General features: G+C 36.5%; 3 protein-coding genes across 3 annotated transcripts; 1 reads left to right on the top strand and 2 right to left on the bottom strand.

The window, feature by feature from the left end:
* Positions 1-68: 68 nt before the first annotated feature.
* Positions 69-1,722, top strand: LOC128888172 (mitochondrial ornithine transporter 1). Its single transcript, XM_054144825.1, has 5 exons — positions 69-358; positions 485-721; positions 792-958; positions 1,028-1,300; positions 1,526-1,722. The coding sequence occupies exons 1-5, from the start codon at positions 280-282 to the stop codon at positions 1,706-1,708; spliced, it is 939 nt and encodes a 312-aa protein (XP_054000800.1). The 5' UTR covers positions 69-279; the 3' UTR covers positions 1,709-1,722.
* A 224-nt stretch (positions 1,723-1,946) lies between these two features.
* Positions 1,947-4,974, bottom strand: LOC128888171 (uncharacterized). The gene is made up of 7 exons (XM_054144824.1): positions 3,497-4,974; positions 3,264-3,425; positions 3,032-3,193; positions 2,720-2,948; positions 2,552-2,629; positions 2,176-2,466; positions 1,947-2,089 (listed from the first exon to the last, which is right to left on the bottom strand). Exons 1-7 carry the CDS (start codon positions 4,495-4,497, stop codon positions 1,970-1,972), a joined length of 2,043 nt encoding a protein of 680 aa, XP_054000799.1. The 5' UTR covers positions 4,498-4,974; the 3' UTR covers positions 1,947-1,969.
* Positions 4,975-5,106: 132 nt separating this feature from the next.
* Positions 5,107-15,191, bottom strand: LOC128888173 (uncharacterized). Its single transcript, XM_054144826.1, has 4 exons — positions 14,800-15,191; positions 6,205-6,290; positions 5,925-6,114; positions 5,107-5,841 (listed from the first exon to the last, which is right to left on the bottom strand). The coding sequence occupies exons 1-4, from the start codon at positions 14,806-14,808 to the stop codon at positions 5,719-5,721; spliced, it is 408 nt and encodes a 135-aa protein (XP_054000801.1). The 5' UTR covers positions 14,809-15,191; the 3' UTR covers positions 5,107-5,718.
* Between the last annotated feature and the right edge of the window lie 1,276 nt (positions 15,192-16,467).

Genomic DNA, 16,467 nt, shown 5'->3' with positions numbered 1-16,467 from the left:
GTATGCGCTTGCGCATGTGTACGAAATATGTATATCCAAATGTGCAGTTACTCCCACTACCATTCATGTGTAAATAAATGCTTACAAAACCTGACAAAACCGAAGTACATAGAATTAGTATGGACAGAGTATTAGTGATTTATAATGAATAAATGAATTGTCTTCTTTTTTCTTATCAACCAAGAACCAGTTGATAGCAAACACTTGAAGTAGAATCACATGCTAACCTATTACTTCGTTGAGGAATTAAGAATCGTTTATTAATTTAAAAACATAACAATGACATTCGAATACACAGAAAATCAGCGTTTAAACAATCTAAGGGCAGGTTTAATTGATTTTGTTGCTGGATCACTTGGTAATTTAAAATAATTTTAGAAGAGATTATATAGTAAAAAGATTGCAAGAAATAAATAACACATTGCCTTTGAATTTTTATGTTTAATTTTTTGTTTGTAATTCTATTTTCTATATTTGTTTTAAGGTGGAACAGCACTTGTGTATGTTGGACAACCATTAGATACTGTTAAGGTAAAAATGCAAACATTTCCTTCCATGTACAAGGGAATGGTAAATTGTTTTATGCAAACATTTAAAATGGATGGAGTAACACGTGGTTTGTATGCAGGAACTGTCCCTGCCTTGGTTGCTAATGTTGCTGAAAATTCAGTACTCTTTGCAGCATACGGAGGATGTCAAAAAGTTATATCTAACTTGTTAGGTAGTATATCTGTTTTAAGATTTTAGTCTAAACTTAAGTCTTTTATTCGAAAGAGAATATTATTATGTAGGTGTCAAAAAGGTTGAGGATTTAACTTCCCTTCAGAATGCTTGGGCTGGATTTTTTGCTGCCTTTTTTTCTTCATTAACATTGTGCCCAACGGAGCTTATAAAATGCAAATTACAAGCAATGAGAGAAGTTCAAAGTGAGATGGCAATGCCATTGACTGCAGTTAGGGTAATTAGAATAAAAAATAAAAATAATGCAAAAAAAGTATACATAGCAATTGAAGAGGTTATTTCTTAGAAACAAATTGGGCCATGGACACTGACAAAACAAATTATTAAAGAACAAGGAATAAGAGGCATGTTTAGTGGTTTGTCATCGACCATAGCACGGGAAATGCCTGGATATTTCTTTTTTTTTGGAGGTTATGAAATCACGAGAGAACTTTTGGCGAAACCAAATCAAAGTAGAAACGATATTGGATGGCAAAAAACAATGATAGCTGGTGCTGTGGGTGGTACTGTTTTATGGCTCGTAATATTTCCAGCGGACGTAATTAAAAGTAGAATACAGGTTAGTTCTGTTGTCTATTAAAATATTCACAATACGTACATGCATGCAAGTACACATACATATATTTTCATTGTGTTTAAATTCTATTTGCACAAGTGTACTAGATGTACGCTTACATATAAGTGTGAATATAATCATACATCTATGTAAATTGCAACAAATAAAATTTAAGTTAGGATCGCCAAATCAAACAGTCTTATATTTAAATTTTAATTATGTTTGAAGGTAAAAAATATAAAAGCACCAGCACTAGTAGTTATGAAAGACATCATCAGGAATGAAGGTGTTGGTTCTTTGTACAATGGTTTAAAACCAACATTAATCAGAACAATACCAGCAACAGCAACATTATTTGTGACTTATGAATACTCTAAGAAATTTATGCATACTTATTTTGATACATATTGATAAAGGAAATCATATTTATTAATGTGTATTATATGAAATGTAAAAATGTTTACTTAATAATTATACTTACATATATGTACATAAATTCATACTTATTATATAAACATATATCTTCACATTGTTGTAAACAATACAACAAAGTATAATAAATACGTTCAGTATTCAATAGTATGTACCTATTAACTTACCTATCAAAGTTTACATGAAGAAAATTGAGATGAATGAATATAAATTTAAAAAATGTACATGTTATCGATGATTCTATCCTAGCAAACTCTGTTTTTCCATATGATCAGAATCATTTTTGTCGAAAATTAATTGGTGTAAATATTTACACCTTGCATCATCTGTTGTAAATTCTTCCCACTCGAAACAGTTAACCTGTAAAAATACCAATAAAGTTAATGTATGTATACAATTTCTATATCAATGTATTATTTATTACGAAAAACAATTTGAGAAATTACTAGACGTGGTGTATATCCAATAGCCTTTAGTTGCCTGAAGATTGTGTATACATGACTAGTATAACCATCGTAACCAATTACTTTATTTCTTTTAGTTAATGGGATTAATATTTTCCATTGTAGTTTCTTTAAATCATCAGTATCTACACGTTTAATTGTACCACGTTTCATTGTTGATAAAATAGGTTCAACATCAACAGAATTGTTATGTTCATCAAAACCAAGAACAACATAATTAAACGAAAAGTGAGGTAAAACAAAATCAATATATGTATTTAATCCCAGTTTGTCCTGTTAAAATGAATTTAATGCATTAAAATTTGTATTTGCTTTATCATTTATCAAATTAATAATTTGTGTGTTTTTGTAAAAATACCTTGAGCAAGTACATAAGTTCATTATGTACTTTTACAGTATTATGTCTGTTAGCCACATCAATTCTGTGACAATGTTTCTGGAACAATAATAATGATTTTTTTTATTTCATAATATTTAATTACTGAACACTAAATATAGATGATTAATTTTCCATATCACATCATACCTTTATTAAACACGAATATACCTCATGACTCAGAAACGGACCTGTATAATTAGGCCTTTCAATTATTATAGAACAATGCAATCTCAATAATTCATCACTCAAATATTTTATATTGTTCCTATGTATTGTTTGTACAAATTTAGGATCCATTACCTCAGCAAATAATTGTTCTGGATATATATTTTTATATGATAAAAATTGTAAAATACGTAGTAATGATGTTGGAAAACTGAATATATGGTATATATTATTATAGATTATTATTATATATACTATTAGAATATTATTTTGATATAACAAAGAAATACTTACTAACTAATTTCGTTTGCTCTAACAGTTTTATAACTTAATAATAATTTATCCACAATCTTATAACATGTATCTTGGTACTGTGTACCAGGAGTGACTGTACACAGAGCATAAATAATTCTTTCAATATCTTTTAATCTTGCAGATTCAAATTCATTTTCCACTCTAAATTAAATTTAAACATTAATTTTCTTGCATACAAATATGAGTATTAACATTCTTTTATGTAACCTACCTCTTAGCAATATCATCTAACAAAATTTTATCATACACACGTAAACCTCCAGCTACATGTGAAATATGTGTTAAAGATATTAATGGTAATCTCTTTATTTCAGGACGCAATAATATCAGCATATCACGAACTGCTATTCTAGATTCAGAACAATCGCTATACCTACGAACATAATATGTATTTTAAAAGTATTGATCTGACAAATAATTATTTACTATATGTTGTTTTCTGACCGTATTAGTTTCATAACTGCTCCCACGCAGACATTATCCATAATTTGAATTTTATTTCCAGCTACTGTTATTATCTTTTTCATTAATGATACAAGATGAATTTTTGTTTCATTCATAAAAAAGCCTCTTGCAGCTATGCCTATTTCATTCCCAGTAAGGTCATTTATACATTCATCTAAGTAACATTCAATGTCAAACATATTTATATCAGAAACATTGGATACGCTTAAATACAGTAAAAATTGAACCAAGTTTTTTGCTGTAAGTCTATAACACTTAGAACCTAATTTTCTGAGTGCACGCCACATGTAGGCAGATGTATATGCTTCAATGAGATAAAATCCACTGATCATGAATAACATTTCCCTAATATCTGAGCTAAAGAATCGTTTCAAACATTGTTTACTTATTGCAAATATAAAATTTGAATAACTACTTAAAGGTTTAAGCACGTTATTTAATACAATCAAATATTGCATTATATTCTGTATTTGACTATCATTTAAGTCATGAAGTTTCATTCTGCAGGCTTCCAGAATCTTATCGTATGTTTCATTATCAAATTGAAATCCATTTAAATAACAATGTGCTAATTTCTTTAAGGCATGGTAACAACTTTCTGGAGATTCCGATGACCAATCCGTATTACGTATCGTTTCCATTTTATCAGAGGTAATACTTATTTTGGTTTTAATGGGTTGCATAATAGTATTTGAGTAATGAATAGAATTTTCCAATATTCTATGCATTTGTACATGCTCAGGTAACGACTTAATGCATGGAAGTTTAACTGGTTTTATATCGCTCATGAAAGCTTGCATTTGTTTTTGATATAAAAAGAAATGTTTATATTGTTTTGAAAATCTTTGTAATATAAATAATGTTCTTTTCGACATAATATTAATGCATGGTATCCGGTTCCTTTTGTTACATAACCTTAAAATCAATGGTTGAACAAGATTAAGTTTCCAACTTGTAATTGTTTTTGCCATGACACTCATGTTTTTGAATTCACACAAAAACTACGATTTCCTGAATGTACGTCTGAAAATCCTTTCAATTCTGAACTATAATTTAATCGAAAGAAATAAGCAGATTATATCAACGATCTGTGCATTTGACTTCTACGCATGTTCGGTAGAAACTGTTCTGTTCATAAATCATCCATGTTATCACATGTTATGTAACAAGCAGGGTGATTAGACTTTCTTTCGAAATATTTTTGACAAAAAAAAAAACATTGAACAAGAGAAGCTTTTGAACCTGGTGAATGCACATGTAAAGCATATCGTAGTTATACAAAGGACAATTTCTTTTTCTTATAATCTCATAATGTAATATTTATTCTTACATCTAAAGATCTTATTACTGTTTCGCAGCCGATTAATTTTTAGTTGTTTCAATCAATAGATATCAAAGTATAGAAAAGTTTCTCACGATTAATATCTTCAAATGAAAACTTATTCTGAACCGTGATTGTTATTAATATTTAAGCGAATACTAAATGTTATTGTGTACATTTGTCGTTCCAGAAAAGGGTTTAATTACATTCGAACAGCAAGTCTGTACAGCCAAATACACGAGTACGATAATTTATTATAGAACATGTCAAATTCAAAATGTCACGATTCATTTTAGTAGTTTCACGTAGCCACGTCTTATGTATACATATACACTTATTTAAATGTATAAAGAACGCACGAAATTTTCTAGAAATAAATTTGTTTATTGACTGTATTTCCTTTTTTGAACATAACAAAGATATTCCTCTAATAACCGTTTTTAAATCGTTTATGTATGTACAAGAGCTTAGTTTGTGATATATGTCTGCACGGCGATTGTATAACATATGTAGTAAATCTCGATTTTATCGACACGTGTTAATTTCGTACTTTCTTTTAAATAGGACAGTCTAAGGAATTGTTGCGAATTTCAAATGTATTCTCTGATGCTGTAGCATATAGTGTATTGTTAATAACGTGAATACAATGGTTTCAATTATATCTCAGTCCAGGAACGTGTAAAGGACAAGGATAGATGAGAAGAAAGGGGTGTGAGCGGTAAAGTTAGTTGGAAAGACTTGGAAGAGCTGGGAAGAAACAGAGAGAATTTTATACGGTGTAAACAGTATAGAAATAGGACAAAACACGCATTTTTGAAAATTCGATTAATGAAAAATGTTCGCGCGAGTCGAGCAAATATTTTTTTCTTGATCAGTCCATTTAATAGTTGATGTCCGAAGATTCCAATTCTGACAAAAAGTTCTCCATGAGAGGCCTCCGTTCGTCCATTACGTTGTTCCTTTGTCTATGACGCGCCGTATATGTTACGTCCTTTGGCAGATCCTACGACAGAATAGTAGTTTACAGTATAATTTTTGTCTATATATTCATTTACTAAATCATGACTACGATGTAAAACGACTTACGTTATCGAGCAGAGCAATCAACAGTTTCGATTTCGACAATGGAACATAGGCAATGCGAGCCTTGTCCTCGTATTCTCTGAGGCAGTTTAAACCACCTTTACTTCCATCGCAACCCGATCTATACAAGATCGGAAATGTTGCACGTTTCCTGGACATCGTACCTCTGCAAGTCTGATGGAATGGATACAACCTAGAGAAATTGACAAATCGCACGATTAGTATGCTTGCGGACGAATTTAAATAATTTCTTACAGGATAAACTATGAAAAAATATACTAACTCGCAGTCCACGTTTTCACCCTGAACGTAAAAATAGCAAAGAAAAATTGCGACAACAATCATGCATCGTTGAATGAACGCCACAACCTGTGAACATAATTTTCCATCATTTTTATTTATTTATCCGACTTCGAAAAGGAGGAGGTTACTCAATTCGACATGTATATATTTTTTTTTTATTTAGATTAGTTATTTAATTATAAGTAAGCGTTAAGTTGTTAAGGTCTGTAAAAGGCTGAAGACATTTACAGCAAGAACTTTCACGTCAAAGTTTTTCTTTTCTCGACTTTTGCATTACGAAGATCGAAGCCACAAACGATTTCAAAAATCGACAGGGCATCTCGTAAATTTGCTATAACGAAGACCAAAGGCGCTGAATTTCGCGATCTTCGAGTTGAGTTCGTTGAGCGAGGGTAGGACGTTCTCATTCAAAATCGATATCAGATCTCCATTTATTTTCAGCGCGACAAAGGCGAAAGAGGAACTGGATCGTGGTCGCTGGGTCCAATTTGCGGCAAATTGTTCTTGTTGACACCGTGGTCTTGTTATTCGCTAGGGTGCAACGCTTAACAGTCTTGTCCGATGGAAAATACCGCGGACGGGGAGTGGCGCGTGGGCAGGTTTCAAGATTTAGGCTACCGTGTGTTTATGACGGACACGAATTCGCTGAGGATAACGAGTTCGAAGAAGTTCTGCATCCTCCCGATGAAGTAGGTAGTCGAAGTTATCGTTGCATGTCCGTTTTCCGACGCCTTCGAAAGTTTCGCGTAAATTCTATACAAAACACAACATTCGAGGATAAACTTTCCAACTATAGATTGTGGGATATTTACGACTGCGATGCTACGTCACGAATAGATGTGATGCATTTATGACGTCTACAAAAATAAAAAATGTATACGGTATAGACTGTACGATAGACTTATAGAAAATTCAATTTTAACGTGATTATATTATTTCATGAAATATATTTTGTACATGTCCTTTATTGTTTATATTAAGTTTAAGAGAGGAAACTACCCTTCAAAATTTCAAACATGCTATCTTAAAAATTACTACATAAATTAAGAATTTGTTTAAGTATCTTCTTACATCTCCAATCGTTTTTACGATAGCATTAGAGGCTGAAACTTTGGAGAATAGTTTCAGCCCTTAAACTTGGATTACTGCCACTTTGGGGTGGTAAAGTTCGCGGATGTTCCTTGTTAGTGCATTGTGTGATATCGTCCTTACATCATACATTTCTGTACCTACATATACACAGGATACCTCTCGAACACGTGGGTAGTATCGCAGATGTTAGAAACTACAATTATGGAAAACAGTTTATATTGATTATATTTTCGTGTTCATTAATTATCTCGTTCGAAACAAGATAAAAAATAAAAGCAAATCGATCCCGACGATCACGTTGCGCACACCTCGTATTTCGTTTGTAAATCCTTATCAGGTTAATTCGATATCACTTGTTGTTAGATCTTAAAGGAATCATTTATCGAATGAAACAATATTTTTTTTAAATAACCGGTGTAGAAATTTATTCTGTGGCTTTCTAAAGTAAACTTTCTATTTAATTATAAAGAAAAACCATACAACTTTGAATCTTCCCTCAGCCATACATTCCAAGAGAGTTCATATAGTTGCAAAATTAAATGTAGAAGTAGTAAAATGACGAGTAAATGTCTCTACTTAAAATTCAATTACAAACGATTCAATATAACGATACAACATTAATTTCTACACATAATAACGCAGCCTATCAAGAAAATATCGAGATATTCGATTAATTCTTATTGTCCAGATACTACGTGAACCATCGCGATTAAGTGGTTCCAAGTAGTTTGCTGTGTTTCCAATCCGAGTTACTTAATCAATTTCCAATTGGCTCCGGGTATTTCCCAGGAGGATATTACCTGAAGTATTTGGAGCGACGCGGAAACGTTTAGCGAATCTCGAAACACACCACCCACGTGTAACGAGTAGGACATATCATTGAGATCGAAGTATCAGCAACACGAACGAATTCTTTTAACGTGCAAATATCTAAAGGCGTTCGTGAAGTATGCATCAGGTGTCGGAGCGATTCGATTTAGATTTCAGTAATGTTCCACGGTGTTTAGGTAGAAGACAATTCGCCAATTTGATCGGTATCGATTGAACGATGAACCCATCGAGTATCAAAACACAGCTGATAACGTGGCACGCGAGATAACTCTCAAAGCTTCTTCCGGGGTGCTTTCATCGACGATTTTGCATACTATAATCAGAAGGGACGGAGATAACGCGCTATCGAGATGAAAATAAATTTGATGCTTTACATTCGAACATTCTTAAATCATGACTTTTCTTAGCTATTCATTTCTTCACTTTTAATCGTCAAACCCCTTTTTCTGTACTCGCCTTCTTTCCACCCTTCCGTTTCTCTGTACTTTGAATTATTTCTTTCTGTATCAAACACATACACTCGACAATCGTTACGACGGAAAGGTAAATGGCCCTTAACGAGCTTCGGTAAGTCGACGAAGAACGACTGTTTTTGTTTAACGGTCACGTAACACGAAACTCGGATCGCTTTTTATCGACAGGACCGTTGATCCTCGGCGTGCTCTTGTATCCGTTGTTCTACGACACTCGTGCATTAATATAGCAATTTGTCAAAGGAACCACTCAATAGGTAGTAGGTGGTGATGGGACCGCACGATAACATTGCACACGGTTAATTTTCGTTAATTAGCGACTCTCCTAATTGCAGAAATTATGCAAATGGATATGACGATAGACGGCCGACCGAAAAAGGTTCCTGCGCGCCCGCAACAATTGATGTTTGGGCGTTTCTCGTCTGCTGGTGAATTCGTGATACAAGGCAACAATATCGATAACGGAAAATTGTTGTATGTTCCAGCCACGGTTCTGCGCGTGATACTTTTTCACCCAACTTTTTCAGATGTACGTGGTAGATACATGATGTGTATTTTTAAAGTCGATCATTCTATGACGTCAATAGAGAAACTTCATTAACTACTTCTTAGCTTTGAGGCGTCTTCATCGAAGATCTACTGGTATAAAAATCGAGTTTACAAAGTTAATTTTATATAGATGTATATACAATTAAATCTTTCATACAAAATTGTTTAAAAAAAAATCATGTACGCGTGAAACTAGTCTGAAAGCATATTTAAAATGGTTGGAAATTATCGACCAACTTTGGTCTTTATGACGCTTCCACGCCAAACGCTGGAAGGCGAAAAATGTCATATCAGTAATATAATACTTCGTTTTCCACCGCGACTCTTTCGCGATTCTGTTCATTTTGCGATGGAATTGTTATACGTTCTTTTTTTTTTTTTTTTTCAACGGTGCGATACACGTTTTCACGTATCGGATTCACACATCGCCGCGAAATGTAAGGTAACGTCCGCTGGATTTTAATTGAAAAAGATTGCGAGAGACTTTGAAAACGAGTTTATGCACGGATCTGTCGCGATATTTTTGCCGTTCTACACGCCCGTTACCGTGTTATTAACCACGAGCTGCGCACTTGTATTTCTTCATTAAAAATTGTCTCGTGCCACAAGAATTTTGTCTCAACGAGAAAAGCGAGGACTTGCTATGAGCAATTCCATTCTAAATCGATCACAAAACCTTCGAGGTTTATCTAAATAAACCTTTTAGGGATTTGGAAACTCCGGGAGTATTTATTAGCCGTGGAAATTAATTATGTGGCTTCATGTTCAATCGTTAACTTTAGTTTATAACTTTAGTTTAAGTAGAAATATTTAGATTGAGGATTTAGAATGTTCGTACTATAATGCACTAAATTACGAATAAACGTATCTGTTTAAAATGGAGTTATAAATATCTGAATATAGAGGCAGAGGATTAATTTCTACACCTGATAATTTGATGCAAAGTACGCGTAGTCTGGTCATCGATTAAGCTAATCGCGCACCAACGCTGGTGTAGCAATCCGTAATAGAAAATTAATTATCGAACGGCCTCGTCTTGGAGCGCGTCTCAGCGATGGCGAGGTGCTCGCCCTTTTCCTTTATTCGCGGTATCAATTACTGTCTTTTCGTGGAACGTCTCGTTGGTTTTTTGTATACGAGGTACACCTTGATAACGATTAATCGAACGTTATCGGAATAATACGTAAATTTTTCCGCGATTCATTTGACAATGGTATTCGAGACACGGCGTCGTCGAAGGGTTCTTCTACCCCAAGGTATTCGCGTTAACATTCTCAGCCTTCGTGGAAAGCTTCGGGCTAGAGAAACTTGCTTATCGGCTTCGAAACGAGAGGCTCGAATATCAAATATAAAATTTCCCTCCGCGAGCCACCACCCTCCCCGTAAAATACAACGTACGTTTTATGCAAATTTCCACACGCCGAACGGCGCCTTTACGTCAAAGTATTTCGCTAATATTTCATACGGTCTGATATTAAAAATGATCATTTTTTCCTAAAGACCTAACCCAGTGCTTTTTACTTTGTTCTCCGATTGTACGTTGGTCTCTGGTTTTTTCTATTTTTTTTTTTTTGCATCTCTGCGAATCGGATTTCCCTGTAGCTTTTGTACCTGGTTATTTTTACACGATTTTTAGCAGAGAAAGACTGAAAACCCACGTATAATTCGCGATTCATGGAGTGGACGGTCCCTTCCACGAACGCTCGACACCCACGTGTCTCGCACTCTTTTCCTCCGTTTTCGACTGAAGTTAAAATTCCAGCGAATCGTCAACGGATTTTTTGCTTTGCGTCACGCTAATGTTACGTCTACCGTAAACCTCACGAGGGAATAATTTCCGTCGATCGTCAGCTCGAGTTCGCAAGACTTCAACGTATACCGCTTCATCAACTGTGCGGATCTATTAGATTCGAATCTGATAAAAGTTAAATTCGTACAGGTGTCTGAATGGACTGCGACGAACTCCCATTACTATTAATCATTTTCCACTCGTGTTTATACACTGTAAACATCGAAAGAATTTAGCTGCAGTTCGAGCAATTCGAAACGTTGCTGGATCCGCTATTTGCGCGGCAAAACGATCCACTCGTATTTTCCAAGTGGCAAGCAACGCTCTCGTAATTCTATCGTAAATAAAACGGTGTTCGTTTGCAAACGGTAAACATCCGTAAATTTTTTAGTAAATCAGTTTTTTTAATTATTCTTTCCTGCGACCCTTTGCCTCTCACGCTTCGCAAGAGCACATTTCGATGGTGGTTACTCTTGTTAATCACTGTTTTTTGTACGATGATATAGAACTGTTCGTGCTCGTATCATTACGACTTAATGAAGCATAAAATTGTTGTGAATTCTAATATGAATGATGTCTTGATGTCTTCAAGTATATCTCTGTACTTAAGTATCTTAAGTATATGCTTTTCCAGAGCATCTATAGATCAATCATTCGTGACAGATTGCACGTGATTTTTCCCTAAACACGTAAAAGTGGGCGTCGTATTATCTAAAAACATCCTCTTATTTGATCAGCCGAATCTTCGTGTTTGTCCGAATAATGGAAGCTCCCCTGTACAATATACGAGGGAACTAATCGTTCAAGGGCTGACAAAATCCTTTTATCCTGCCTCCCGTTGGATCCCGATTCACTGATCTCGTCGAACAAATTTCCTCGTTGACGAAATCAAATAGAAACACGATAGTAGCGTAAATAGTTACCTAGAGAGCTTCCAAAGGTAGGGCGGAGAACGAAAGCGTAAACTGGAGGATGGGAGAAGCTAGTAACGCAGGATTTAACTCCTGTCTGGGATGTGGGACGTCCTGGCGTCTCTCTGTCTCGTGGCATAGAAAAAGTTCTTCGTTCTTTTTTCTTTTTCTTACCCATTCCGCGTTTCGTTGTGGCTTTTCGTACTCGAATTCAGTCACGATGTCGTTTCTCGTCGTCGCACTCGCTTTTCGCCATGTAATCGAAGGCATTTCCGGTCGTGGAACTTGAACATAACGCAGCAAAAGTTTCTCTCCGTGGAATGCTTCTTGAAATTCGCGTTTCGAGTGATCTATCCGCCTGTGATTGTGTTTGTGATTTGACGTGTTCTTCGAACGTTTCCTGTGGAAGCTTGAAAATCAGAGGGAAGGTCCGTAATTACTAATTACGGTCGTGGAAGGTTACGATGGCATTGATGAATCTCTAACGCAGCAATAACTCGCATGTAATAATCCCTGGCGCCACGGTTCAACAATTTAATGTAAAGCGGTGAACATTTCGTTGGATGCTCCAGCTAGAAATTTAATGCGTTCTCTGGCGACTAGACCTCGATCCTCGAGATGACGATCGCGTTTCCGCCTCGTTCCGATTTGTTTCGTTCAAGTTGACCATCCCTGGCGTTAGTTTATAATCTAGGATGTCTCAAATGTTTTTATTCGGAAACTTTCAATGTTAAATTTGAAGATTATGAGCCAAGGGAACTGAGAGTTCATTTATTGCTTTCACGCTGGAGAATCTACGTTACAAACTAAAATATGACTCTCCATACTTTGCTAACTCTTTGTGAAATTGCTTCAAATAAAATAAAAAAGCGTTGAATTTGGATCAACAGTAATACTTTCTTTCGGTTATGTCCAATAGCAGCCAAGAAAGTAAAAGTACAACGAGAGGACGAAGTGATCGAACGAATTTCCTCCTTTGGACCCAGCAATAATTCTCTACCGTGTCAGATTTATGGAAGATCGTGATCGATTGTTGATGCATGACAATCGTTATCGTCCTGACATTTATACAGAGTATATTTTCACGCACGAGGATGAATCGTAGTCCCGTGTCGTGCATGAGATTGACAGCTTTTATGCGAAATATATTATTTATTCTTTCTACAAGTCCATTTCTCCTTGAGTTTTTGGGCTACTATTGCGTTCAATTTAAGATTGTCGAGCGATTTACTGAAAGAGCGCTGAAACTACTACGACAAACTGTTGCAGCGGCGAATTTCGATGTCTTAACGTCCCGATCCACTTTGCACGAATAATTCGCCAAGCATTCGTTTGGCTGCGGCCTCGAACATCGATAATGCGGAACAAATTGTTCTTTTCGTTCCCCTAGTCGCGAACACGCGCAATTGGTCGTTGGTCATTTCTTTTATCGCTTGTGATCTCTACTCTAGTTCAGTGTAATTCCTCTTTTCTCTTTAAAAATTACAGTTAACGTCGTCTTGGCGTATACAACTTCTCTTGCGTAGGATACAGCTTCGATGTTCAACCGATTCTATGATATGGATTCTATACACTTTACTTTTTATTTCAAGGTTGAAATACGTTTGACCATTTCTCGTCCATTTTTCATTTTAAACAAGCGCGTCTATTCCGTCTCTGCGAAATAGTGGTACGAAATTTTCCGGTAACGAATAAGTGGAGATGGATCTACGAATTTTATGATCGTCTCGAGAGAACGACCGCTTTCCCAACAATGGCGAGGATGATTGCCTTTCCGCGACGTAAACGCGAAGGTAAATATCCCGCTATCGAATATGATGAGTTGCGCATAAAACAATCTCTAATTGCCTACTTTATCGTAGTTGGTAACCTTTGTTCGAACTCGCTAAAGTAAATCGTGTTCATTTTTACTGTAATGCAGAGTGCATTCCAAGTATTCCAAAGTAAACTATTCCACGGTGTACTTAATTAATAGTAAAAAATAATCTAACAGCTATAGTGACGTATGGGGAATTTGTAAAATTTGCTAACGTCGCATAGATGTCAACGGTATGCTTTTATGGATAAAAGACGGGCGAAATGTTTGAATTAGCCATACTTCCCCTTGGCACGTCACACCTCTGTTTCCCTTCTCTCTCGTCCTTAAACACTACTTTAAACCAAATTAGGCGCGTCGCTGTATAGCTTAGAATTTGGCTCGTGGTATACATAGAAAAACAGACTAAATTTCACAGGCCTCCTCTGGGAATTATCGTGAACTAACTTTCATTATTCAATACTCTATTCTTAACACACGCGTCGCGACGGTCCAGAAAACCGCGTCCAATATCCTTAAACGACCGTATTTCGTAACATGTTACACTCGAGCACTATCCATTCGCCTCATCGATTCTTTCCACCTTCGGCTGCATGAATCTTATACAAGAAAGACGCGTTACAAATAAATTCTACCTAGTTTTACCAATCAAACCCTCGACTTGTATTTCCAATCAATTCCTAATACTCTAGTATTAACTCTTCAGCCTATAAGAACGTGAGACTCGCGGTATAGAATTTCAGTAGAACATGAACAGTACGAGTCAGACACGTCGTACGAAAGCGCGTAATGAATTTTATACCTGACTATGGCACGCACGGTCCTACAGTAAATTCTTGTAGTTTTTTATGGGGATCTTTTATTTTTCTATGATAACTCACTCTATGATAACTTTCCATGTACTTGTTATACCTGACTATGGCACGCACGATCCTACAGTAAATCGTAGTCAAAAGGGTTAAACTAGATTTTAAATTCCACGCGTATCTTCTTTTCAATTGCCTGATGTGACAACAGCGTTAAAGGATTAACAACGGTTCCCGCGAGTGGTGCACGTACGGGGATGAAAAGAACGTGCACAGAGGCGAGGAGGAAATTTACATACACAACTCACCGTCGTCATGTTTGAGAAGAGTTATCAAAAGCCGGTAAGCAGATGGCCTGGGTTCGACGGTCTGGAGTTTTCCTGAAGCTGTCGAGGGTGAAAGTGTCGTTGGTTCCTCGGCGATGATGCTCGGGTTCTAACCACGAGACGGCAATCACGAGGCACGAGGCACGAATTTCGGTTGTTGAAACGCTCTGGTTTTCTCTCCAAATGGCACAGACAAGGAGGGGGTGTTTGGTACCACGGGAGCTTAGAGTTTGGAGGTCAGAGGGCGAGTGATTGGTGGAGCTTGCGCGGGCCACATTTATACTGCAACCACTCACCCCTCTTCCACGAGCTTCTTCCGTACCACCAAGGGGCCCCCCGCTGTATCCACCACCATTGGCACCGACGTGTTCCTCCTCCACGTTGTTGCGGCCGCCCCATATGTATTTCTACACCCTCTGTCTCATTACGTCATCGGACCTAGTCTCCACCCAGAGGGATGATATCACAGAAAAACCACGTCGACGAAACCACTCGGCTGTTTCTGCCACGAAAAACTGCTTTCGGGTCGGAGATGGTTCTTACGTAGATTCATGAATGAAGCTTCGTGAATGGAGCTACGTCGGGAACGTCGAACGTCCCGTGCAATAGAATCCAATACGATGTAAGCCAGAACGACCTGTTTTGATTCGCGCGTTTCTATCACGAGATTTACTTGATTCAACCTCTCAGTTTGAACCATGTTAAAGTTGCAACTATCTGTATTATTACGAATAGGATATGTTGCTTAAGTTACTAAAATAGTTTGAAAATAACGTAAGATTTTAGTACAACTTTCTGTTCAAACAAACTAACGTCATTCTCTGTTTCTCGAGGATCGTTCATTCTAGCTGTGACAGACTGAATGCATAATTAGGACATGGTGTAGGAAGAATCCATGCGAAACGTAACGAGAGGAATTTGTGTTCCACTTTACTTCCAATAGTTCAAGATGGTATCCATAGAAACAGGAGATTACTTCTAACGCAATTCTATACAAGTCGTGATCTACTTCGCGAGGAGAAGGCAAAAACAGAGTTATGGTTGTTGGAATAATTACTAAAATCGAAGCGAACTTCTTCGCCGAGAATCCCCGATTCGCGCGAACCAGACTACCGAGTCTTCCACCGTTGAGGAGTTAATGTAATTCCGTTGTGTTTTTAAGTGGATTAAAAGTACAACGAACGACGAGTGCTTCGGCAAACTGCTGCAGATTTTCACTGGTCTGTGATCGAGCGGGGAAGTTACGTTTTACGAGGAAAGTTTAACGCGACGAGATAGTTTTCTTGACACAATACGTGTCACGGCAGTCAGAGAAATGTTCATCGTTACTATTTAAACGATGCAACTCGCTAACTGTGCTCACGAGGTTGACGTTCATTTTCTGTGAAAACGTCGACAAATTGCGGTCTCCATTCTATTGAAGCTGCATCTTCCATTATTCGTATATAAATGATGCGTGATACACATGTTGAGATGATATCAAAGATAATATACGATTCCACGTTTACGAAAGAAGAGAGGGAGACCGGAAAGGTTACTCTAGCAATCATTGGATACACGATTGCGATTGATTTTTATACCGTGCACGCGTACAACAGCATCGCCTGTCGGTGTATCGAAATCTTTATAGATTCGTTTGAGCGAAAGACG

This window comes from Hylaeus anthracinus, unplaced genomic scaffold, assembly GCF_026225885.1.
Source record: "Hylaeus anthracinus isolate JK02 unplaced genomic scaffold, UHH_iyHylAnth1.0_haploid 11989, whole genome shotgun sequence".
In the NCBI taxonomy this organism is placed as follows: Eukaryota; Metazoa; Arthropoda; class Insecta; order Hymenoptera; family Colletidae; genus Hylaeus; species Hylaeus anthracinus.
This window is presented reverse-complemented; position numbering and strand designations above follow the sequence as displayed.

Coding starts and splice junctions, on each gene's coding strand:
- LOC128888172 (XM_054144825.1), top strand. CDS start 280: ATGACATTCGAATACACAGAAAATCAGCGTTTAAACAATCTAAGGGCA. Junction 722..791: donor AGTTATATCTAACTTGTTAG/GTAGTATATCTG, acceptor ATTATTATGTAG/GTGTCAAAAAGGTTGAGGAT. Junction 959..1,027: donor TGCCATTGACTGCAGTTAGG/GTAATTAGAATA, acceptor GTTATTTCTTAG/AAACAAATTGGGCCATGGAC.
- LOC128888171 (XM_054144824.1), bottom strand. CDS start 4,497: ATGAGTGTCATGGCAAAAACAATTACAAGTTGGAAACTTAATCTTGTT. Junction 3,426..3,496: donor GCAGTTATGAAACTAATACG/GTCAGAAAACAA, acceptor TTATGTTCGTAG/GTATAGCGATTGTTCTGAAT. Junction 2,090..2,175: donor TTGGATATACACCACGTCTA/GTAATTTCTCAA, acceptor GTATTTTTACAG/GTTAACTGTTTCGAGTGGGA.
- LOC128888173 (XM_054144826.1), bottom strand. Junction 6,115..6,204: donor GGTGAAAACGTGGACTGCGA/GTTAGTATATTT, acceptor CAATTTCTCTAG/GTTGTATCCATTCCATCAGA. Junction 5,842..5,924: donor TGATTGCTCTGCTCGATAAC/GTAAGTCGTTTT, acceptor ATTCTGTCGTAG/GATCTGCCAAAGGACGTAAC.